General features: G+C 38.6%; 1 protein-coding gene across 3 annotated transcripts in view; it reads right to left on the bottom strand.

The window, feature by feature from the left end:
* FBN1 (fibrillin 1) overlaps window positions 1-24,602 on the bottom strand; it is a 256,463-nt gene that overhangs the window by 93,032 nt on the left and 138,829 nt on the right. For all 3 annotated transcript variants that reach the window (XM_060005191.1, XM_060005190.1, XM_060005189.1), the window contains 13 exons: window positions 24,059-24,178; window positions 20,943-21,068; window positions 19,188-19,310; window positions 15,830-15,952; window positions 14,584-14,736; window positions 10,927-10,980; window positions 9,212-9,337; window positions 6,698-6,823; window positions 6,014-6,133; window positions 5,654-5,791; window positions 4,763-4,813; window positions 3,001-3,126; window positions 767-994 (listed from right to left, as the gene is read on the bottom strand). In XM_060005191.1, the coding sequence (XP_059861174.1) occupies window positions 767-994; window positions 3,001-3,126; window positions 4,763-4,813; window positions 5,654-5,791; window positions 6,014-6,133; window positions 6,698-6,823; window positions 9,212-9,337; window positions 10,927-10,980; window positions 14,584-14,736; window positions 15,830-15,952; window positions 19,188-19,310; window positions 20,943-21,068; window positions 24,059-24,178 (1,614 nt within the window). The remainder of the gene's footprint in view (window positions 1-766; window positions 995-3,000; window positions 3,127-4,762; window positions 4,814-5,653; window positions 5,792-6,013; window positions 6,134-6,697; window positions 6,824-9,211; window positions 9,338-10,926; window positions 10,981-14,583; window positions 14,737-15,829; window positions 15,953-19,187; window positions 19,311-20,942; window positions 21,069-24,058; window positions 24,179-24,602) is intronic.

Raw genomic sequence — 24,602 nt, forward strand, 5'->3', positions numbered from 1 at the left:
ATTTCCCATTTTTAGAAATTCATTTAGTTATGAACTATAATAAGTAGGTCCAGACACAATGGGCAACCGACACAAAACTCTATACTGAGAACATAAGCTGGGCCTCCCTGAATAATCGGAATTCTGAGAAACCAATTATGATTTTTCCATATGCTGAAGTAAACAAGGTCTGTATCATTGTGCATAAGAAGTTAACTTAATTTTGGAATTAGATTAAATCTGTAACTTCCTTTTTTTTTTAACATGGGTTTTATATTATAGCATAAGAAAATAAAATTTGAAATATAAGTCACTGGAGTGTTTGGCATAGGAATGAATTTTGCTGTATTTGGACAAAGAGGACCTGTCACCGGGTCTCTCACACCATTATCTATAGTCAGGTGGACCACAGTGACTTGGATGCTTCAAACCAGCAGATAAAGGTTACCTCTAGGGCTTTAGTAGATGGCATAAACATCTCCCAAGAAGATTTTTCTTTCGTTTATGCTTAGCTTTAGGATAGTATTAAAATCTATTTAATGCTTAACAGTGACTACACGGGAGAGGCAAGGGACTCAGGAAGTCCTGAGATGTAGAAAAAGAAAATCCGTGACAGAGTGAACATTTTGCCGTATACAATTCAGAAATCAAAGAAGGCACGCTGAAATGATCCAGGGATGACCGCATTGATGACATTCATTGTAATTCTGTCAGTGGAACTCTGTGCTCCTGAAAATGCATCCTTTTGACCTAACAGAAGAGTAATCAAGCACTGAAACCACTGTACCTTTGAAGAAAGGCTTTCCATTTGTAATTTCTTTTGTGGCGAATCCGGGTCCTCTGGGACAGAGTTCCTCGTACTCAGGTGTGTTCCTCAGGGGACACTCCTCGCACTCCTCGGTCCCCCAGGCTGCCCCGACGGAGCAGCAGCAGGCGTCCATGCGGTGGCGGCCAACCACGGGCAAGGTGCACTCCTCATCCTCGTACCCCAGGAAGCAGGTTTCCAGGCGGATATCTGCCAGAGGGAACGAACGGAGGGAAGCTGAGGAGAGCTGCTCTGTTCTCACTGCGGCAAACTGCCAACGTTGTGTTAGGCAAAGCACAGGACACATAACGATTTACTACAAACTTACTGACTCAAATTAATTTTTTTCCCTCCAAGGAACCTAGGCTTGGTGGTGGGTTTTCCTTCTTTTTTTTTTTTACGGTACGCGGGCCTCTCTCTGTTGTGGCCTCTCCCGTTGCGGAGCACAGGCTCTGGACGCGCAGGCTCAGCGGCCATGGCTCACGGGCCCAGCCGCTCCGCGGCACGTGGGATCTTCCCGGACCGGGGCACGAACCCGCGTCCCCTGCATCGGCAGGTGGACTCTCAACCACTGCGCCACCAGGGAAGCCCGGTTTTCCTTCTTAATAAAGACTCTTAGCTGGCAGCTCTTACTTATGTGCACCTCTTCTTGTGGCAAGTATCCTTTGAACTCTAGTTATTTTCTGATAATTCTACATAAGGAGCAGTGTTCAAAGAAATCCTGCAATGCTCTTTTGGGAGATGTTTTCTCCCTGTACCTATTTTCTGCCTATGCCTATTACCAGTGCATGCACTTCATGATGTCTTGACGTCTCTCTAGCTGAAAGCCTACTGCAGTCTTTATTGTTGGAGAACATCTCAGCTAGCACCAGCACCTTTTTCTCAGAGCCACTTCATTTTTGGAGAGGTGGAATAGTAAACTCTGAAATGAGGACTGCCCTACTTGTGATTAAAGAGGAAAAAACAGCAAAGAAAAGCCATCCACTCCTCTCCTCAAGTATTTCTTTCACCTCAACATGTGCTTTTGTGCACATTCTTCTGGATACTTGTGGGAGTGTGAGCTTCCTTTAATGTTAGAAGGCTACTGAAGCCTTCTGAGCAACTTCACATCTGGGTTGCCTCTATTAATTAAGATGGTTAATTTCAAAATGAATCCTAAACTAAACACTGGAGCATGTTTCAACTGAAGAACCTGGAAAAGCGTTCTCATTACATGCTGATACCTCCTAAACAAAGAAGCTGAGACTCAGAATAGGATTAACTGACATCCATAGTTATGAAAAGACTCTAGCCTCTGAATTCCAGCTTTTCTATTCTGTATTGCTTACATTATAAACCATAAAGTTTTATATTTAAAGGCTGATTAATCCTAATTCATAAAGGATGCAAATCCCTTAACTGCATGCCACTCTTTCAACCACCTACAGTGGTCCTTCACTAAAGATGCTCTTCAGAGTGGTTTCAGATATACAACATAGCTGAGCATCACTTCCAGAGTCACGGACTCTGAAACTGGTGATCCAAAGGACATATTCCTGGCAGTCAGAAGCCATAGTAGTAACACCCGAATAAGCCTAAGACCCTGCAAGCATGACTGTGGGATCTCAAATCTGCTGCCACTGTGAGTCCACAGGGCGGCTTTCTAAGAATTCAGGGTTTGGTGTAAAGTCTCTTCCACATCATTGTCACTTGGGTTCTAGCAGTCGTCATGGAGAATCTCATCATGGCTGATATTGACAACAGCTTTCGTTCCCTCAGGTTCACTCCTCAGGCTGTTACACTCTTCACTCCTGATACCCACAAGAGTTTCCTGCAAAGACCTGTCCTTCTGGCTTACAGCAGCCCTGCCTAGCAGGCTAAGGCTACAGTTTCCAATTAAGCAAAAGTGTTCTACTTACCAGTCACCTAGAATTCTCTGTCCATGGCCCATGGAGGGCAGATTTAAGAGCTCTATTGTTATCCATCACAGTTATTGTTCTAAAGAACTAAAGTTCCTCTTCACTGACATGTTCTCTACTCTTTTTATAAAGAATTAATAAAGAGCTGAGTCAGGAAGGCTATTTGCCAAGGAAACCACAATGCATCCTAATAGAAATGCTGAATTTGGGATGTGTGTGTGTCTGTACTTAGAACCAAATATTCAGCTCTATCTTGTTAACTGAGTTTTTAACAATCATTAAGAAATATTCATTAGAAAAATAATGAACAGTATTTACCTAGGCAAATCCTCCCTGTGGCATCCAAAGTCATCCCACTGGGACACTGACACTTAAATGATCCCTTAGAGTTAACACATAAGCCATTTTTGCATACTCCTGGGAACACTTCACATTCATCTATATCTATGAAGGAAAAAAAAGCATGAAGTTAATATATCTGTATAACATCATTCTACTTCATTCCATTCATGGAGTCATATTATTACCACAACTTGAAAATATCATTTTAAACCTGATAAGTTTACAAAACTAGTTTGCCTCCAAATAATTCATGTAGAATTTCTGGGATGTTTGAAAAGCAACCAGACTGAACCCACCTATTACCAAAGATATAACAGTTTCTCCATCAGTCTCAGGGAGTAATTTTTGAGTTGTAAAGACACGGAGCTGGTGGGAGTTCTTGGGGACAGGTCTGGGTACTATAGACATCTCAGGTAAGGCTCCCAGGGGCCGTACAATTAGCTTTATGAGACCAGAGGGCTGCAAGTGAGTAGAGAAGCCTGGTCTTCCAAACTAGCAAAGAAGAAGTAGCTTGAAGATGAGCATAGAAAACAAATCCATCATCGAGGAATATGTGGGGCCAGTCAAGAGTCTCCTTTGAGAAGTGCTGAGACATCCCAAGAAAGTGTGTATCTAGTTCTAACTCAGCAATGGTCTCAGGCTGTTCTGTCAAAGCCTTGGTGGTCCCAGCTTGAGTGGTGGAAGATGCTCATGTTCATTCATTCATCATTCATTGCATCTGTCTCAAATGTACTAGTCCCTCCCAGTCTGCTTAATGGAGAGCATTATGTTCTCTGCACATTTTTGGGGGAAAAATATTCACCATCAAGTTAACCCAAAGAAAGGCACTTGCTTGCCAATGCCAAAAAAGGGGAGCGTTAGTCAAGAAACTCACACACACTGTGTCTCTATTTAGAAGAAATAACTTTGCAAGCCAGGGATGTTGAAAAAGATATTCTAAATCTTTCCTCGTAAGAGAAATAAATTGGGAGGGGGAAATTTACCTTCTTTGGATTGTTTTGTTTTGTTCTGACCACTTGTGTACCAAAGTGTGCTGCTGAGGTCAGATAACTTATTAACAGTGGGTCTGGACCAGAGAGAGGCCAAAGGATTCAGTCATCATTTGGAAGGCAAGACCTTGGGTGGGGGATGTAGTGTTCCTCTTTATTTTAACTGAGAAAAAAAGTTCATTTCATTCCACATATGGGACTAATTGCTGTTTAAAAAATTTTTCAGCTGCTGTGTCATGTCAGGTTGTGTTAGTCACCCTGACCTATGTCTATCTGGGACTCCATGAGAAAAAAAATCACAGGAAACTGGAGAGAATCCATGCAGACTTTCAAAAACGAGGCAATAGAGTATGTCCTTCTCATCATCTGTGACCATGAAACAAACAAACAACAACAACAACAACGAAAAACCAGGACAAACCAAGAAAACTGCAAATTTTATAGCCTCATCAAAAACTTCCTTTTCTGTCTTCCTCATAGGCAGCAGTTTGAAATTGTAGTCACTCAAAACTATGGTCAACCTAAAGCATTTTCAGCCACCCTGCCCTTTGGCCACAGTGATCTGACGCTGGCAATAGCATATATGCTTGTGAAATTCACGTCTGTTATGTTCGGCAGTTCTCATTATTTTTTTTCCCCTGCTACACATTTCTCACTGGGAAGTTATATGACAGCTTTATCCAGTCCAAGTTAACACAAGCATTCTTCATGCACACAGAAATTTATGATTTATAAATAATCATAAATACCTTCACACTGTGTTCCTTTAATTCTTGAATAGCCTTTACCACATATGGGATCTGTACCAAAAAACAAACAAAAAGCAAAAAACAAATTTGAGATAATATCCAGACTTTGTATGACACGGTATAAGAAACACGAAAGAGGACCTTTAACACGAAATCGATTTTATTGCTATGAATAAGTCTGAGACGACAAAGTGTCTCTGAGATTGCATAGGTGAAGGAGAAGAATGAAATGTCTCCTTGAATAAAGCTCAATTCATCTGAGATATCCTAAAAGACCCAAAGGTACCCTAAAGATCAAACTAAGGTGATGACTAAGAAGGAAATTGACTCGATTTCTCTCTTGCTATTAGCCCTAAAATATGAATCACACTATAGGATTACTGTAACATGGATGTGGAAAACAAAGTCTAGAACTGGAAGATCTCATGCCCTGCAGCATTCCCACTATATAAATGCACACATCTATATATCTAAACATTGAATCAGCAAGGCTCTCAAACCTCAGCTTTGCAACAACTTTAGTTTAGTGATGAACAGTGGTGCATTTACATCAATCATGTTGCGGGGAAGAAAATCTGAGCCTGTAAAAAGTTCAGGACCCCTAATCATGAGGTTCCTGAGAGAGCCAATAGGAACTGCTGATCTAGGAAAGCAACTCCAGATAAGTACATTACAGTGTGGTGACGGAAAACAATAAATTAACCAAATCACATAAAATTATTGTCCTTGACACTTCTCTTAGTTTCCTATTCAGCCACATGTTTCATTGAGGTCATCAGAATGAAATCTTCTAAAATGCTTGTGTGAACCTAAATGAACAAAGTTCTCGGCTTCCCCTTTCCGAGCAAAGTGCCCAGTGGGCACAGGAGCCGCAGCACCTGCTTCTCTTACCAACTTGGCATGGGGTGCACGGACTCCCCCAGGCAGCACCAAGGGACGAACAACACTGGGACTTTAACGTGGCTCCATTGATGTTGATCTCACATCGCCCATCAATGACAGTCTGCCAACAAGTGCCCTTGATGGTTTCTGCAGGGGCAAAGGGGTGATGATATTTAATAGACCATAGAATCTATATCAAAAATTCAAACATGTACATTGGAATTACAGCAAGAATAGCATCATGAAACAAGGAATAATGATCGTTTAAAGCTTTGTTCTTCCATACTGAAACCCTTTTGCAATAAAAGCAGACATTAAATACAGCAGCACTGATAAACATAGGAAAATCATTCTCAGAAAGACAAATACCTATGCAGATGGTTTTTGTTGGATCCAAAGTACTTTCGGAAGAACATTCGCAAATAAAAGAGCCTGGGCTGTTCTTGCAGACTCCATTAATGCAAGGACTTGATTCACATTCATCGATGTCTGAAACAAAAACAGGTCTACATTACTGCTAAAAACTAGTCTTGGGCACAAATGAATATTTAAACTTTGGTCTCATTTGCTACCACATATCCTTCATTAGATAGTAAAGCTGACCTAGATAGATTTTTTTTTCTAGGCCAGATGGAATGCCAAAAATAATAACCGAGCACATCTCTACGTTCAGCACATGGCTGAATCTTTTTATTCAGAAAACCTGGAGCAAATGTAAGTGTGATTTCTGAATTACTAACTCAAATAGCACATATCTAATATTTTCTTCATCTATTAAATGATGGCAAATAAAATGCCAGTTGTAGGCAAATACAAAGTGAATACTTTTAAATGGCATTTGAATGCAAAATAAATGGCAAATAAAATACCAGTTGCAGGTAAGTACCATCAGCAGCTTACAAAGTGCATAGGAGTGTCATTTAGGATCACAGAATCTCAACGAAGTGACACAACTGTCTAAAATAGAAGTGACTCTAATTTACCTTCGTGGTTTTCCAGTGGCATTCCAAAAGGCAGCAAAGTACATGGTATAAGAACAAAAATACATCTTACCTTCACAAGTTTTTAGGTCAGGTTTGTATATAAATCCCTTGGGGCAGGTACAGACAAAACTTCCAGGAGTATTTCTACATTGTCCATTGTCACAGAGTAGACTATTCAATACACATTCATTAATATCTGGAAAACCAAAAAACATAAACTTTTAAAAGATCCCATCCTTTGCATGCAATTTCTTTGCATTTTTAGGCTAAGTTTTTAAGGTCATAATGATATGATTAATTCAAGGAAAGAGGCAGAGCTCTTCTACCATTGATCTTTGCTGAAATTACCTATTTTAGGAAAATAGGGGCTTGAGCTGATTATCTATACTAGGTATCTACAAAGTCTAAAGTCACCAGACACTACTGAATTCTCTTCTTTCTTTAGCAGGAAGAAAACCTAGATTTGCTGGAAATCATTAATATTTATATAATTGTTTCACTGTGCCAGAATTAAAAGGACTAATCCTATTGTTTTAAGGAACTAAATAAATATTTAGAGAGTATGGTCCATTTTTGATAAGTATTAGTTCCAGGATGGGTGTCTCTTCTTTAGAATAATTTAAGTGGTCTCCAGTTATGTTTATAAAGTATGAAGCAATCTGCAGAGTTTGTAATTGTCATGAGGAATTTAGACTCGAGATTCAGAGAGCTGAGGAAAATTCCTTGCTTTCAGCTGAATCATAGGCAAGTCTGATGCAAAACCAAACTTTCGATATGTATAACTTAGATAATTTAGGAAATGTAGAACTTAAACAGTTTGTTACACCTCTTTGAGCTAAAGTACATCACTCAGCCCACAAAATAGACTGCATATTCACAAGAGACGTTTTATACATTGAGAGATTCTGCTTAGATTACCATTTGACAAGCCAGTAGCCCTTACATAAAGGATACATAAATTCAGCACTGGAGAGCTGCATAGGTTCACAGCAGTAAATATACTTAAATCAGCAACTAACAGTTGTTCCTCAGTATCTGCAGGGGATTGGTTCCAGGACACCCCCCGCACCAGGTTACCAAAATCTGTGGATGCTCAAGCCCCTTATATAAAATGGCATAGTATTGGCATCTAACCTATGCACATCCTCCCATATACTTTAAATCATCTCTAGATTACTTATAATACCTGACACAATGTAAATGCTATGTAAATAGTTGCTGGTGTATGGCAAATTCAAGTTTTGCTTTGGGGAACTTTCTGGAATTTTTTTTCAAATATTTTCAATCTGAGGTTGGTTAGACACGTGAATGCAAAACCCGCAGATATGGAGGGCTGTGTTTACAAAGTTCTTAAAATATGGGAAAATCAAGTATAAAGTTATGTATTGTCTGAGCAAATAGCATGCTGAGAATTCTTTCAAAATCATATAAGGAATGCTACTACTTCCCAAAAAGGTCACTATGGCAATTCTTAAACTTTGATGATGTCAGAAGAATCTGGAACTTTAATCTGAGGAACTGAAGATTAAGATATAAAATAGCCAGTCCCTGGAACTCTGTGGGAAGTGGCTGGAGCGGATCTTTGATTCCTAGCTTCACACCTCTGAACATAAGCTGAAACATGAACATACTTCTGACCTGATGATAATGGGTCCAACTTTGGAGTAGACACTAAAGCACTGAAGGAAGAATCCCTTCTGCCTCCCAAACTCTCCCTTTTGCGTGATTTTTGGATGAAGCTAAAACATCTCTGTGCCTTTCTGGCCTGCCCAGATAAATAATGATTTTTCATGTCTGCCAATGTAGAGAGGCTCCTACAGGAAAATGAAATAGTAAAACTTTTTTTTGAGTTGAGTCTAGTTTGAAAGTACCATGTATGCTCACATGACAACTGTACCCCCAAAAAAGGGGCCCTAAAATTAAGGGTGTGAGAGAGAAAGAAATCATTTTTCAAAATTCAGCTGTAGACCATAAAGAAGGAAGGGCCAGGTTTAGGCCAGCAATAAAAGTTAGGGAGAGAAAAAGAAACCTGCAGTCAAAAGAAGAGGGTTTTGTGATAAACCTGTGGGCTCCCATGACCTGCTTCCATCCTCCATTTTTTTAGGTACTTGCTTAGCCTGAAACTCAGGTGAAAGCTGATTTAAATGGGGGGGGAGAGAAGATACTTTGATTTACTGTGAGTTCTTTTTATGTGAGTACAAATGCCACATAGTTAGAAGGAAAGCAGGTGAAAATGCTCAAAGTAAGATTTCTGCTGTTTTGAAAATAACTGCTACATCTACTTTGTGCATAATGACAATTAGCAGCGCCCTAATAACAAAGGCATCTAGTAGGGGCAGCACTCGGCTTCAACCTGTGCAATTAGAGAACTGCACGCTGTATGAGAGGGACAGTTGCCATGTTCCATCCTTTACATAGTTAAACAAAAGATATAACTTGTCAGGATTCAGCTATGCTGACACCCAAAGTGTAGCACATCCATTTATCCAGTCCTTTAAGCTACTCAAGAGCAGTTTCCCTCAAGCAACAAAAGAAAGAATGCATGATGCATGAAATGTCTTAGAAAACAGGTGAAACGTCTTACCAACACAATTTTTCCCAGATGAATCCACTTCATATCCTGAATTGCAAATACATTTGTAGGTCCCACGGAGATTTTCACAAATTCCATTTGGGCAGATATCAGGGTCTAATGCACATTCATTTATATCTACACCACAAAAAAATTCAAAATCATTAACATTCTAAAGTAAACATCAAATGAGCTATCAAAAAATAACATTACGATAACTGTAAAGACCTTAGGACCTCATGAAAATAAAGTTTCTCCTTGATGAGAAAGTTGATCCCTTTTTCTCACTACAAGGTAGTCTGACTCAAGTCTTCCTTCCACCAGTCCCTGAGAGGAACTTGGCATCTGAGCTAGAACTACAAGATTACCAATCCTTAATCAAGAGGAGAACTCCTGGACTTCTTCTTGTACAAACATCAAGGTGGAAAGGTTGATCAAATACAGAGCCCAGGTTCCTACAACTGCTCTCCCTGCCATCAGCCTGTCCTTCTTCAGTCTACATTCTACACTGCCACCAGACTTAACGGCCTCAAAACAAGGTGACTGTGTCATTCTCATGGTTCAGACTTTCGTAGGTTCGACAGTATTCTCAAGATTAAATTAAACTATGAACTCTTTATTCACTTTAAATCTCTTACTCTGCCATAAACACATCATGCCCTCTTCACTCTGCATGGGGAATGTCTGGAGCAAACCTACACGTTGGTCCGAAGCTTGCTCAACCACCACCTGCTCTGGAAAAGCCTCTGCTACTCTGTCCAGATGAGGCTGGGTCCTCCTCTTCCGTTTGCTGACAGCCTGAGGAGAGCTCTAATAGTCAAGGGTGATGCCGAGTGACAGTCAGTGAGTGGCTAGTCTCAAATCTTGTTGCCCGACTCTTCTATAAATCAAGGTTGACCTTTTTTTTTTCCTTATCCAGGTATCTATCACAACTTATTTATTCCCCACTAACTCCTTATTCATTATACATTTCCTTACTTGTCCTCTTTTCTCCTCCAAATATCCACCTCGCCCTTTCTTTATCCACACATAATAATGAAATCAATCAAGAGAATGAACTGACAATCAATTGAGTCAGTCTATTTTTTCCCAGAACTCTCTTGAATCAAATCATTTAGTTTTTTATTAGTAAAGTAACCCCTTCCTCTTACTTGTCACCCATTTTTACACTTGTTCCAATTCTCCCGTTTAATTTCTTTTATGGTACCAGTATTTCTCTACTTCTAACTTCTACACTTAAACATTTCATTTTCTTCCAACTCAGTTCATTGCTATCACCACCTGCTACAAAACACAAGATGGCTCACTACTGCCATCTGAGAATGACTGAGCACTTGACCATTAAGAAAGTGTTCAAAACGTGCATAGGTTCAATTGAGCTCGTAACCCTGAATTGTACTCGATAGTGGTAGATCCAAAGGAGGGCCGGGCTGCCCCTTCTCAGGAACGAGCCACCATGGTCACTGTATCTCGTTCCCATCAGTGACCCTGGGAGAGCACCCAACCCTTCAGTAATGAGTGCCACACCCACACCCAGCAATCCCAGGACCCGCTGTGCCACAGCTGTTCTGCCACTGGGGGCTTCTAAGTGTCCCAGGTAGATCAACGCGGTGATGGCCAGAGAGGGGGGTCGGACCAGATTGGTGTAAAGGGACCAAGTGGAAACCCACAGGAAGGCCCAGTGCTGCCTCTGCCCATGCTTAGTAAATTTCAAAACAAGTCCTTACCACTGCCTGCTGACGTCATTCCTGGCCCACTGCTGCAGAGCGCCTGATATTCCGCTGCAATAAATTAACAGATAGTAAATGATTCCCTTGTTTGCAGAACAGGTCGATCCTGCCCTTGGCTTTGCGCACATCATTTCCTCCAAAGTGAGTGGAACTGAAATAAAGTGGTAAAGGAAACGGAGGCATCTCCTAGGGGAGTCACACCAGGCTCCCATTTTAAAGGCTCCGCAATCACCGTGGAAAACGACTTATAAGGATATAGGCGAGTTCCAGCAATTCCTTGTGCAAGCACTTTCGGAAAAGGTGTTTTTCCTATGGCTTGATTTTTTTCACCAGGGAACACTTTACACTTACAGTGAAATGTGCCTGTTAAAATGTGGTTTCTTAACTGTTAATAAAACTCTCTCCCACCATCTTGGAAATAAATTCTTTTCTTAGTTCGAGCTATTTTTTTCAGTACAATCAAATTCTTAACGTGTTCTCATTTCTCTCTGCAAATTCTCTAGCCTCCCCTCACAAGAATAACACGGTATCTACACTTGCATTTACGTGTATTTTTAAAGTTAATATTTATCAGGATGCCAGATTCATTCTATTATATAAATCCATAGGAAATGTATTGCATAATGTTAAAACTGGATCTTACTGAAGAAATGGAGGTATATAGAATATGTTCCCAAATTTGTGATGGAATCAGATTTCTATTTCTTAAAATTGATGCAATGCTTTATACGCAATTCCAACAATATTTAGATAAACCTAAGAGTGAATGATGGAAATGGAGAACTAATAGGAACCACACTTAATCCCAGGAAAAGAAACGAAGTTTCCCTTAGTTGCCCATGGTTTCTGGCAACTACAGAATCTCATGGTCAAATGCAGATCAGTTGTGCTTAGGTGGCAGGAGAAGTGAATATTAGGGATGCTGCTTTTTTACATAGGCCACCTGTACCTCGGTGCTGAAGCAGATAGTTCCTATACCTCCACATTCTAGAAAATTGCATTCCTGATGACAGGGGATGCAAAGGAGTTATAATTGTTTATAGATTAAAAGATGAAGGTTGACTCCTTCAGAGCCTCTGTCTTCTACCAAACATAAATTTGAGAAAAGAGGTAAAATCCCTTAATTTTTAAATCATCTTAAAAGGATCCAAAAAGGGAAAAAATGGAAAGGTGGCTGCCACTGTGTTTGAAAGCCAGGGACTGGCAGCAGAAAGAAATACATCCTCTTTATTCTCTCACATCAGCAATAAATTAAAGCACTTGTGAAACAGTGTAAGTAATAAAACAGGAAAAACAAAATCATGCCAGTTTTGCTGAAAGCAATTTTATAATTAGTGTTAAATTAGCTGATGCTTAGCCTACACGGAAGCAAATTATTGTCATTATTCTTTTCCATTTGGGCAGGATCCGGTACTAGACTCTGTAGTGAATTCAGATCAGCATGGGTTTGAATGCTGATGACAATGCTTATTGCTGAGGGTCTTGGGAGCAAGCCCTTTCCCTCTTCTAGTTCCCTCTTATATAAGTGTAGACAATGATACCCAACTCACATGGTAGTGCTGTAGATTTCCTGAGAGAACATGTAAAGTGCTCAGCCCAACTCAAGCACTTAATAAATGGTAGGTGTTGCTAAGCTAACTCAGTGTTGTGCCGTGGAGACAGTGGAATGAGGACAGAAGAGAAAATTCCTAATCATTACTCTCCTGTAGCTTTAACTGACGGATTTCTACAAGGAGTAAATGCTCAGCAGCCAGTGAGATGTATCTGGAAATATAGTTTATTTGACTTCCAGAGCACAAAGATGAACTTTAGATGTTAAGTGGTTAGAATTTCTCATTAAATTGACTAAAGATATTCCTTCTGGATATTTCCAGTCCCCTTTAAAATCCCTCCTCTCTCCTGAAATAAGGGACATCCTACATTTCAATCCTTCATGATTTGGCATTTTCATCTATCAGAGAGGTGGAGAAACCAAACGGGATGGAACTATTTCCACATGTGGACCACTTTTGTGTAAACTGATTCAAATATAAAACAGAAGGTAGTAGAACTGAGCTTCAAAATGTAACTCTCTTTAAGCTTTACTGCTTAAAGAAATTTGGTTTCTTTGGGTCATCTTTTTAATTTCATTTTCCTATATAGCATAAGAATTCTCTGGAGATGTAATTGGGGGCCAGAGGAAAATGTAAAAACAAAAAACTATATGCACCAAGGATCCTGGATTCTAAGCTTTGGCTATTCTACTCATTCAAGACACGGACAAATCACCTATATCCTTGTACCAGTTTTTAGGATACCCATCTATCTTGTAAATTCAAAGTATGCAAGGAAAGTACTTGGAAAAATTAAAGTAACAAACTTTACTTTAAAAGGATGATATTAATAATATACAACTATAAAGTTGTGTGGAAGTATCTTTTTAGATAGAATTATATTTGTATACTATATAATCGAAGTATTATTGCAAACATATATTTGTTAGTAATCATATATGAAATGACTGGGTGAAGCAGTCATCCAGAATAAAGCTTTCTTTCTTTAACTGGCATTCCCCCATTTTAAAGACTTTTAAAGTCTTCTACTTAACTTTCTCTAACTTCTCATAATACATTTTAATTTCTGTCTGACTTCAAATATTGTCATTTTCAAAATGGCAAATGTTTACAAATTGTGAGCTCGTCTTTAATAGATAGTATCTAGGCCAGAAATGAACTAACTGAATCTTAGAGGTAAACCAACCAATCAGAGCTACACGTTTTCAATATTAGGACTTATTCTATTTTAGGACATTAGAAGTCAACTGCCAAGCTACCTTAAAATTACATTCAAATGTTGACAGTCTACTGCTTTCATTTCAATAAACTATTTTTGCCTTACAAACAGAAATAATTTACAACTGGAGAGGATCTTCTGGATTACCTAAGACAATTCATTTTGTAGATGAAAAAAATGAAGATCCCTTTTCCATATTATTCTATTTCATAATTGTTTACTAATGGAAGCCATCTCAAATCCTTTTGAAATTCGGTGAGAAAAATTCCTAAATAAACAAAAATCCACAAAAAACTGAACCTCCAATTAAGTAATGTGTCTGCCTGTGGCTGGGGAGCAGAATTCTGACTCACTGACAAGTTTCCTTTTCACTATGCCATGTCACTCAAATTGAGAAAAACACTTTTTCCCTAGAGTTGAATAAAATCATTTAGGAAAAGCACACCCTCAAGCAGCCCGAAGGATTTGAACAAAATTCACAAATGGCCTTTTGGAAAGAAGTTGGAAACATTCAGGTCATCTGAAAATTATTGACTTTTACACTCGGTAGCATCCTGCTTTTATAATAGTTCCTACAAAATGTAAACACTGTGAAGCTACTTTAGAAAACAAGGCAAGTCGCACACACCCTAAAGAGCATGACTATTACGGAGGTGGAGGAGTTCAGATGGGAGGCATGAATGTGCTGCCTAATCCAAGTGATGGCTGGGCCTGTGAGGAACAGCTGAGCAGAGGCTGAGCAGCGCCTGCCAAGACCCCAGCAAGGTACATGGCGCACCTGGAGAGCAGACGCAATCTTCCCCCGTGACTTCCAAAAATGCAAAGACTGCAGATGGTGGCGGAAGGCTGGGAGTACTGGGGCATCCCCATGACACCACATACCTGAATTCTGTGAAGGACACGGTTGGCAAGGTTCCCCAAAAGCATACTCGGTGCTGGCGCAACAGCACTCAGATTTGGTAACAGCACCAAACAAGGGTTTGACACACTGGCCTCTCTTGTATCCACCGTAGCATGTGCTCCGCATGTGTGTGTCTACACAGGAAGAAGCATCTGTCATCATACTATCGCTTCAAACAGATGGGAACCCCCCAGGTCAAAGTTGAAGCTGGTTTTATTTAGCCATTGTCCCTGGTGTAACTCACAGAGAATGCCTCTGGTATTAGGTCTCAATAGAAAACAAAACGAAACAAATCATTCTGCATTCAGCTTCCAAGCACTGGAAACCAATTACTAGACTCTTCCGGTTCTCTAGGGACTATTAGGGTTTACCCAACTGTGAGGTCCTTAAGGGCTAGGATTATACCTCACTCATTTTTTTCTTCCCCAGGAGTGTACACAGAAGGCACTTAATAAATGTTGAATGAATGATGGATGACCATTCAATCTCACCTTATGATAAATAAGATCTTTATTAGAAATACAGATGACCTCAAAATAAACATGCAATTATTGAATATCTGAATTAGATGTACTTTCAAAAAGGAGGATGTTTAATCCGTAAAAGGTTCATTTATACAAATCTGCAGATATTGGTCTAACTAAGCAGTATCATCTTTACCACCAGGAGGGGATTTCCAGCTATGTCCAATCCTCTCCCAATTCAAAGGGTCTACCGACTACCTTTCTTAAAAGTAATTTGGAAAAACTTTGTATCTATTTATCAACAAATCTCAAACTCTTTATAAAGCCACATAAAACTATTATCATATAAGTTTCTTACTTATCCATATCCTCCTTTGCATTCTATACCTCCCTTGGAACATTTAATTCCCTAGATGAAAGTGAAATGTTCACCATGAGATAATGGGCACATACAGGTCAATTTCAAAGACCATTATCAACAAAGGAGGGTTGGAGAAAATTGAGGACAGTTAGGTGATTAGGAAAGACAAGGGAGAAGGAGAGGTGGGGATTCCCTTGGTTTTCATTGATCTCAGCTCGTCTTTCTATGCCTTAAACTAATATCCATGTCATACAAGAAAAGAACTGACCCTGTTGGTTTGTTGCCCCACAAATATTAATTGTATCATATCTGCTACAGTCAAGTACATTTATTATTGACGGATTTTATTGACTGATAGAGGGTGGATCTCTATCGTACATCTAGTTACGGCTTTAACCTTACCAACACACACACGTCCATCCAGACCAACGGCCAGTCCAGGAAAGCATTCACATCGGTAGGAGCCGTCAGTGTTGACACAACGCCCATTCATGCAGATCCCAGGTGTTTCACACTCGTTAATATCTGTGGTGGGGAAAAGCACTTATTAAAAATAAAGCGACTTCACACAACGTTGTAAAGAAATTATACTCCAATAAAGATGTTAAAAAAAAAGAGAAAAAAAAATAAAGTGACTTTATCTAAAGACATAACATATTTACAGTTCTAAGACTTGAAAATAGGGAAGATTTACAGTAATGCAGCGTCAACAATAAAAGCTCAGTGAGATGCATTTCATTTTCCTTTGAGAGAAAAGGAACAAAAATGGAGAGAGATAAACTGTCTGAGTTTATTTCTTTTCCATAGAAAGCTATTTCAATAACATTCTCCAGAGATTTTTTTTTTTTTTTATCCAATGTAAGAATCACAAAGGCAAAAACAGAATTGGAAGAAGAAGGAAAGTGACAGCTAAAAGACAAAGGGTCTTGTGTAATGTTTCACATGGCAATTTTTCCAGGACTGTCAGAGATCTAGCTTGATAATAAACTACATCTTTGGCCTGGGCAGGAAGCTTCTCCTTTTGGCATCCAACACCCAGACTGGTGTCCATTCCAGTATCACTCATGCCTTAACTCTCTGGGAAAATTAGAATGGCATGAGGAGACACAGAACTAAAGCCTGGATGGAACACCATAAAAAAGGAACAGAAAATGAATATAGATGATTTTGATGACAACTCCTAGCCAACAACAGCACTGTAAGCAATTGGAACCCAGCAAAGAAAAGTCTCTCTTAAGCATTACAAATATTTTATAGTATCGTATGTGTATCCTTAGGGAGGCCTGGTAAAAGATTTTATTGGGCACATACTAATAATAGCAGATACTTTTCCCCCTGAACATGGTACCAAACATGTTCTATTTCCAACATGGAAACAGAAATGGTACCAAAACTGTGTTTTGGAAAACATATAACACTTAGGAACAAGTCGTTTTATAACAACTCCTTTTATAATATACAACTGGTGTAGGTGAATATTTCCTTTCTTCTGACCTTAAAAAGGCAAATTGAGACTGAAACACCTCTGCGTTTTACATAGCTTGTGTTATTTGGCACAAAATATATTCAGATGGTCCAAGATTCCGTGTACAGATTGTATTTTAAAACAGCAGTTATATTTAAATACGTGAACTCAAACTGGTTCAGTTATTCAGGTCACCTTTTTGTTCAAATCGAGATCTACAGTAAAACAGTGGTGACTACAGTCTGAAATGTAATCCAAAGGTTTTTTACTGGGGACAGCGATGGAACATAGATCCAGAGGGCGTTGCTCAAAGTGAGTGGCCTCCACCTTCAGAGAGTGATCAGGGAGACCAGGCTGTTCATCAGATTAGTTAACTGTAGCGATTAAATTAGCATTGTTCATTCAGCTTTGAACAGTTACATCTTTGTGGGATCAGAACCAAGTGTTCAGTATGAAGAGAAAATCTTATCCCATGATGTCAAGAGAAAAATGATGGAAAAGAAATTCAGCATACAAGAAATTTTTTTCTTTTTTCTTCCTTTATTCTTACTACAAGTGTGTGTATTCCATCTTCTCTATACATCAGAATAAAGACGACACAGGTAAGGTATATGGAGCATTTCCCCCCTCTCTTTCTCTCCAGCTCTGATTCTTAAGCCAGAATGTTAAAGTCAGAGCAGACTTTTAATCATCAGGCACTTTCAAATGACTGGAACAATCCATTTATCAATAAGATACTAGTTCACTGATTGCAAACAGTTGCAAAACCGGGCTTCACCTATGAGGTCATAATATTTTCTGAAATAGTTACAACAGCATTATCTATTGGCCACCCTTAAGAGTCTGTGGCCTGGGTCACTGGCAGCCTATAGGTACTGAAAGTGAATCTTAGCATGCTCTGTGCATAGGTAAGAGAGAGGAGTGTGTGTTCTCAGAAAAGTTCTGTTCACAAAGGGACTTTCACATTTCCTTCTGTTATTTTGTTTGGAAGCCTAGTTCCAAATATTCCAGCAATCCTTCCCTTCCCCTTTCTTTTTCACTTGTACAGCACTTAATTTGCACAATTTGGTGCTTTGCTGTATGCTGTCTTAACATTTCCATGCGTTAATCTTGTCTCCCCAACTATAAGTTCCTCCCAACACATAGCTCAAAAGCACGGAAAACCAATTTCCTACTTCAAATTTGAAAACAAAAAACAAACAAACAAAAAAACCTTTCTCTTGCTGTGAAGGCAGATTTCCATGATATTAAGAGCTATTTATGTGAAGGTCATAGAGAATGTAGGTAAACAACCAAGGGCTAGAAGCTCTTTTAAGCCTAGAGAAAATACACAACACGCTGAAGACTTAATACAAGGACTTAATACAAGGGCACCCAGAGAAGAGGCACCATAGGACTTTTTCTTGCCTTCTCCATCTTGAATAGCCTGATGCTCTCTCTACCTTCTACATCTGAAACTATGGTTTTGAGTGTCATATTTTAGCAGATTCCCTGGATCTATTTTGAGTATGAGGTTCCTTGAGAAGTCTGGTTGCAGCTCAGATCTTGGACACAAGGGCAATAATTACTCATCCTTGACCGCATGAGGCAGAGACACTAAGCACAAATTTAACTTCTTCTCCTGATAACTCCAGTTATCTCCCGATAACTCTTCTCAGGACCCCAATTTTCAACAGCACAAATAAAAATCTTCATTTTGCTTCACTACTTGGAGCAATAAGATTATTTCAAAAGTCACAGAGCTAAATAATGGCTCCTGGTTCCTTTATTTCTTCTGCTTAATCCTGTTTCTCTTTTTTGCTTCTGTGATTTGATAAAGCTTAAATAAATTGTGTTTCTTAAGGTATCTGGAGGAAATTATGAAGAAGAGATCACCGCACTAAGAGTCTACAATATTTTGTCCAGGTGAAGACGTAAGAGGTGGCAAATGACAGCCGTCAAGAAGCCAACTGTCATTATTCCTCAACTGTAAGGAAGAGGCAGAACTCAGCTTATTTAAAAAGATGCTCACAGCTGTTGGTAGTCCAAATGGTAGTTCAGCTTCTCATTCATTTGCTATGGAGCCTAACAGGCTGCTTTGAGAAGACACCAAACACTCTTTCTGAAGTAAGAACAGCCTTCTGGGCATAAATCGTAGCTCTCTGGATGGCTGGACTTAAGAAGGAGTTCCAGTCAGGCTTCTTAGTACAGAGTTAGGGGTACTTTAAATAGGGAGAATCAATAAGGAAAGGTGGTAGCTCTAAGCAATGTAGAGAGGAGAAAAAACGGGTGAAGAATATGATTTAGAGCACAAACCTTTACAATAACGCCCATCTGATGCCAGCTGAAATCCAGGTTTGCAAATACATTTAAAACTGCCATCTTCATTGATACACATTCCATTAAGGCACATATTCCTTATGCTGCATTCATCCATATCTGAAAAATACAAAGGATATATTTTCTTATGGCCAGATGAGTAAGCTTACAAAGGAAGCCAACCGGGATCAATAGAATTCTGTTTCGTCACATTTCTTTACTTTTTTGTTATTATTGTCTAAGGTTAATTTTCATCCAAATTATAGCTTACAAAGAGAAGAGTGGCCATATGAAAGACGTATCTCAAGTTCTCAATTTTTGACATGTGCATGCAAACTATAGGGCTAAATTTATTTTAGGACATGTGTGTATATATATACATATATACTTACACAAGCATATACGTATATCTGTAATCTGTATATGCACGTATATGTGTATATGTATATATACATGTATATGTATTAGACTCATACTATATATGGAATTTCATATAAATATATTTTCCATATAAATATATATATGAAATTTAACTCAATAAAAGCTACCAAGGCTCTTTTTAGGAAGAGCAGTTTACAAACTGAAAGGTGTGTAAACAGCCTGATGGTTATATTTACAGATCCACATTACTTCTAATATACTGAAAATAAAAACAAAATCGAAACTAAGAATGATGAAATGTATTTAGGCTACTTCTTGATTCTTTAAAAAGTAGAAGCCAGAGAACTGCTTGCAGTTTGAAGCAATTTTAAATAAGGATAGGAAAAATGTATTTGTGAAATGCAAGACTTGACTATAGAGTATAGCCATGACAGCTAACCTTTAGGATCCCTTGAGCATACAGGTATTTCTTTAAATTCATCAGCTATTTTATTTAATATTACAGCTGTCTTAGGAGGCACTTGCTCTTCTAGACACAGTGTGTTTTCACTTACAGGCTTTAGTCAGACCGAAGTAATTTATGATTTTTTTTCTTTTTTAAACAAGACTCTATCCCAACTGAGAATTTTGGCATTAAGTCTTTGAATTGAATCACTGAGATAATATTCTGCCAAAAATGTTTCTAAGAACAATTTTGAAATTCCTTTAATGTATGAATAGATTCTTGGGATCTTTCCCGAAGACTTTGGGAAAGATGATAAGGAGCATTCTTCATTTTTTGCTAAAGGTCTGAGAAGTGGAAACTCATCAATAATTGTCACATTTTCAATTTAGGGGAGAAAAGGCAGGGAAAAAGACAAAATGAAACACAGCCCAATTCAAAGTGAGGTGATTAATTCAAGAGGCAATATAAAGGGCTGACTCTCGCCAACATTTCTCTCAAATTTTACATTTTCAGATACTCCTTAGTAATATTTCATTACTACAGACACTTGAAACAAAAGGATTATAAGTGACTGAAGAATATATGAGATTAGGTGTGTCTTATTTTTTTTTAATGTACAAATTCTGACTGCATAAAATTTGGAAGTAATGATTTATGCTACAAAAGTTTCGTCACCAGGAATATTTAAATAGCAAGCTCTGCTCCTATATTTACAATGTTATTTGACTCACACAAATGTGAATTAAAGGAACTAATACTGTTGAAAGTTAGGCATCCTCCCAGATAACAATAGGTGAATATACATTTGATACTTTGACCTTTCACTCAATGTTTGACTTGGCCTTGTTAAAGACTTTTGATACTGAAACTGCAATGGAATAGGGGAATGACACGATTATACTGTAATTATTATTACACTGTATTACCTTCACAGTTCTTCCCATCACGCGTAACATGAAATCCTGCATTACACACACAGTGGAAACTGCCATCTGTATTGATGCAACGTCCATTATTGCAGATACGGCCATTCTGTAAACATTCATCAATGTCTAAAATCGAAGTCGAAAAGGAAGAAATAGCTTTATTTAGGGGATTTTAAATTATTTTATTTCTTCCTCTCACCATCTCTAAACTCATGATCTTAGTCTTGGGTTTTGATTACTAAATAATATTCTTCAACATAAACTCAGTATTAAATAATATAAAATTTAGGGTTACTAATAAAAGTTTGAAAGACATATGAAAGAAAAAAATGCCAACATAATAGCATTCGGTTTAACTTTACTTTCTAAGAAGACTCCCTAAATCTCAGTTCTGTAAACAAAATAGGTTCTTTTTCACCATTTTCCTAGGTAATTCAATGAGCCAGTATATATCATTATTTACAACGAACTTTGGCTGGTGTCTTTTAAGACATGATCAAAAGGCAGATCTGATGTTCACTGTATCAGAACAGTTAAACAGAAATGCCATTAAAAAAAAAACAATTTAAAAACCTAATTCCATCTGAAAACCGTCAATCATTTTGACTCTGAAATGTCTACCTTCCTTATGGCAGTTCTGGTGCAAATACAGTTTTATTTGTTTATATATTCTTAGTCTCTTTTATAACTTTATGAGTATTCTAACAAACAAAATATTGGTACTATGGGGGCATTTCCCCTTTTTTCTTTCATGTTTAATAGTATGCCAAAGTAAACAACAGAGCATGATATGGAAGTATTAAAAATGACAATAACTCAAATAACCCGCATCTGATCTCTCATTTAAAGATGAGTAATTAACGTAAAGTGCACAACGAGTTACCCTGGATTATCTATTCCCCTCAGTTTCTAGGCTACATGCCTGGATGAACATCAAAAAGGATGAACACAAACCACCTTGTCTACAGAGCGTACAACCTTTGCCAGGGCTTATTCCCCAGGAGATAGAGGCCAGGGCACTGAGCAGAGTTGGATGGGAGCAGACCTACCCATGCAGAGTTGAGGCCATGTGCCTGGGTATAAGAGCCCTAAACATCCTTTGGACGACAAGAATGTGCATTCATGGCATACTGGTTATTCTGTCTACCCTGTGTCTGCACGGTGTCTTGTGGTTGACCCTCAGACGCACTTTCTTTCTGGGCAGATCCAGCAGTGGTTTCCACACGAGTCATTGGACTAGCTGAAGCAGTCTGGGCTTTTCTTCTGTCTGATCTTTGTGCCAACAACCTACAATCTTTTTCTCTCTCATTTATTTCTTAATCCTTACTAAAATCTGACCTGCTCCACATTCCAAAAAATAGTAAAAGCTGCATATTCTTCTGCAGACTTTTTTTTTTAAGATTTTATAATCTACTATTTTTTTTTTAGCATTCTATAATCTATGGAGGCCCAAGGATAAAATCAACAGGATAAAGAGTTCAGCTTTTTCTCTCCTCACTAATTTGAAAATGCCATTCGGGCTCCTGCTGCCTTACAAAAAGAAATGAAAAGCTTGCCATTCAACGTCTCTACCGTGTTTCTGTATGTTTCCTCTGTCCCCTCTGTTCAGTTCCTCGTGTCCTTCTCAGCTAAGTATACAGCCTTTCTGACCATTCTGTGGCGACTTTCGTCTACCCACAAATGTGATCACGTTATCAACTTCTTGTGCTTGGGCTAAACTTCGCACTAGCTCTTAAAGAAGACAGTGCTTGAGGCTTTTAGGTAACCTTCAGTCTCTAATAAACTAAGTCTCAGAGTGATGGCAATAACATGCACCTACACTGACGGGCCCTTGCCGCAGCTGAGTACTCTCAAGAATGTCTTCTATTTGCTTATTTAGTAGTGCTGTCTTCTGAAACACTGGTTTCGGTTTATCTTCCACGATTGCAAAATGCCTCGTATACTGTTTGTACGTGCTGATTATTTTAAACAGTAGTTATAAAGCAGGTTCTAAACTCAGTTAAAAACTCAAACTATATTTGTAATTCAGTAAGTAGGCCATTAATAGAAATATTAACAGATTGAAATGCTGTGCTCCAGGTTTTTCTGCTCAAAATTGCCATTTATAAGCGGTGTACTCAAATACACTGATGGCAAGAAATCCCTAAGTCAGAACCAAATTCAAAGATTTTGAAAACAGTCACTAATAAAAAATAAAAACATCTGTATGCCTTCAACTAATATGAAGGACTTTTGCTAAAAGAGGCAAATAAAATTAACTCATTAATGGCTGACAAATTTTTAAAGTGATACAAACCTCCCTATCTTCCCTTGTATTTAATTTCAACAGAGTTCTGTTGCTTTTATCTGGCTTTAACTGATCAATTATAACACATCATTCTGTGCCCAACTTATAGAGATTTAGATATTTGAGTGCCCTGAGGTGGGGCGCATATCTTAATTATTTCTATCTCAGAAACTCCGTACATCAAAGTCATCCAATAAGAGGTATATTGGGTGGCTTAATAAGTCAATTAATAAACAAATCGGAAGGGAAATTTTTGTGAGGAAACTTTATAGCAGTGCTTCTCAAACTTTCACATGCGTAAGGGTCCCTGCAAGATCTTGTTAAAATGCTGATTTTGATTCAGCAGGTCTCAAGTGGGACCTGAGATGCTGCATTTCCAACTGGCTCCCAGGTGATGCTGCCGCTGACTACACGAAATAAGCAGCAAGAACTTACAGGCACTTCTTATCCTTCAGGCCTTTCCATGAAGCAATTAATTGCGTAAAATTTCACCTGAAGCATTTCTCAGTTTCTGTGTCAACAAAGGACAACCCCATTCCCTAGCTCTCAGATGAAAAGTTAAGACAATACAGTGATGAGGCAAAAAAAAAAGGAAGTGAAAAGAAGATATTCCCACAGGCACAGAAACATCTTTTAAAATAACTTGAATGTTTGCCAGATCGTATGATGCTATCCTTCAGAGTAACAATTTCTGGAATTAAGTGCAAAAAAGCAATGGGAGCATATTAGCCTCTCCCGACAAGGGTTATTCAGACTCCACGGAATTCCTTCAAAGCTAACTCCTTACTTAGCATACATGTCCAACGTGCCAAGCTAGGACCACACGTACCTCGGCATTCTGTCCGGGTGAGTGTGCTCTGATAGCCAGGTCGGCACTGACAGGTGTAGGAGCCCTGGGTATTAATACACTCGCCACCAGCACAAGGGTTTTTCTCACATTCATCAACATCTGCAAAACACAGTATATTTCAGTAAGACATTAGATCGCAGTAACTCATAACTCCAAGACCATTTTACTGGTTTCCTTTACACGCTAAAACACTTTCCTTTTAAGAAATAAATAGCATAATGAAAAGATCTTTTTTCTTTCCACTACAATAACGGTGTCACCGGCCACTTTAACTGGTTGAGCAGTTAGAATGTATTATTTTCCTGTGTCATTTTTCAGAGAAAAATGCCAAATACACAGCAACTCAACACTCCAAGCCAATAAACATTTTCTCTTCCTTGGGTCTGAAATAAGGGAATCAAATAGACTAATATTTCAGAAGTGGCTTCTGGACAGAATTCTGAGTGTCTCTTGAAGCTCAATTTTTCAATGAAAAGAAGACCTAACCATATCTAAGCATTCCTTTCTCAGTTCCGCGATGAAT

Source organism: Delphinus delphis, chromosome 2 (genome assembly GCF_949987515.2).
Source record: "Delphinus delphis chromosome 2, mDelDel1.2, whole genome shotgun sequence".
Lineage (NCBI taxonomy): Eukaryota > Metazoa > Chordata > Mammalia > Artiodactyla > Delphinidae > Delphinus > Delphinus delphis.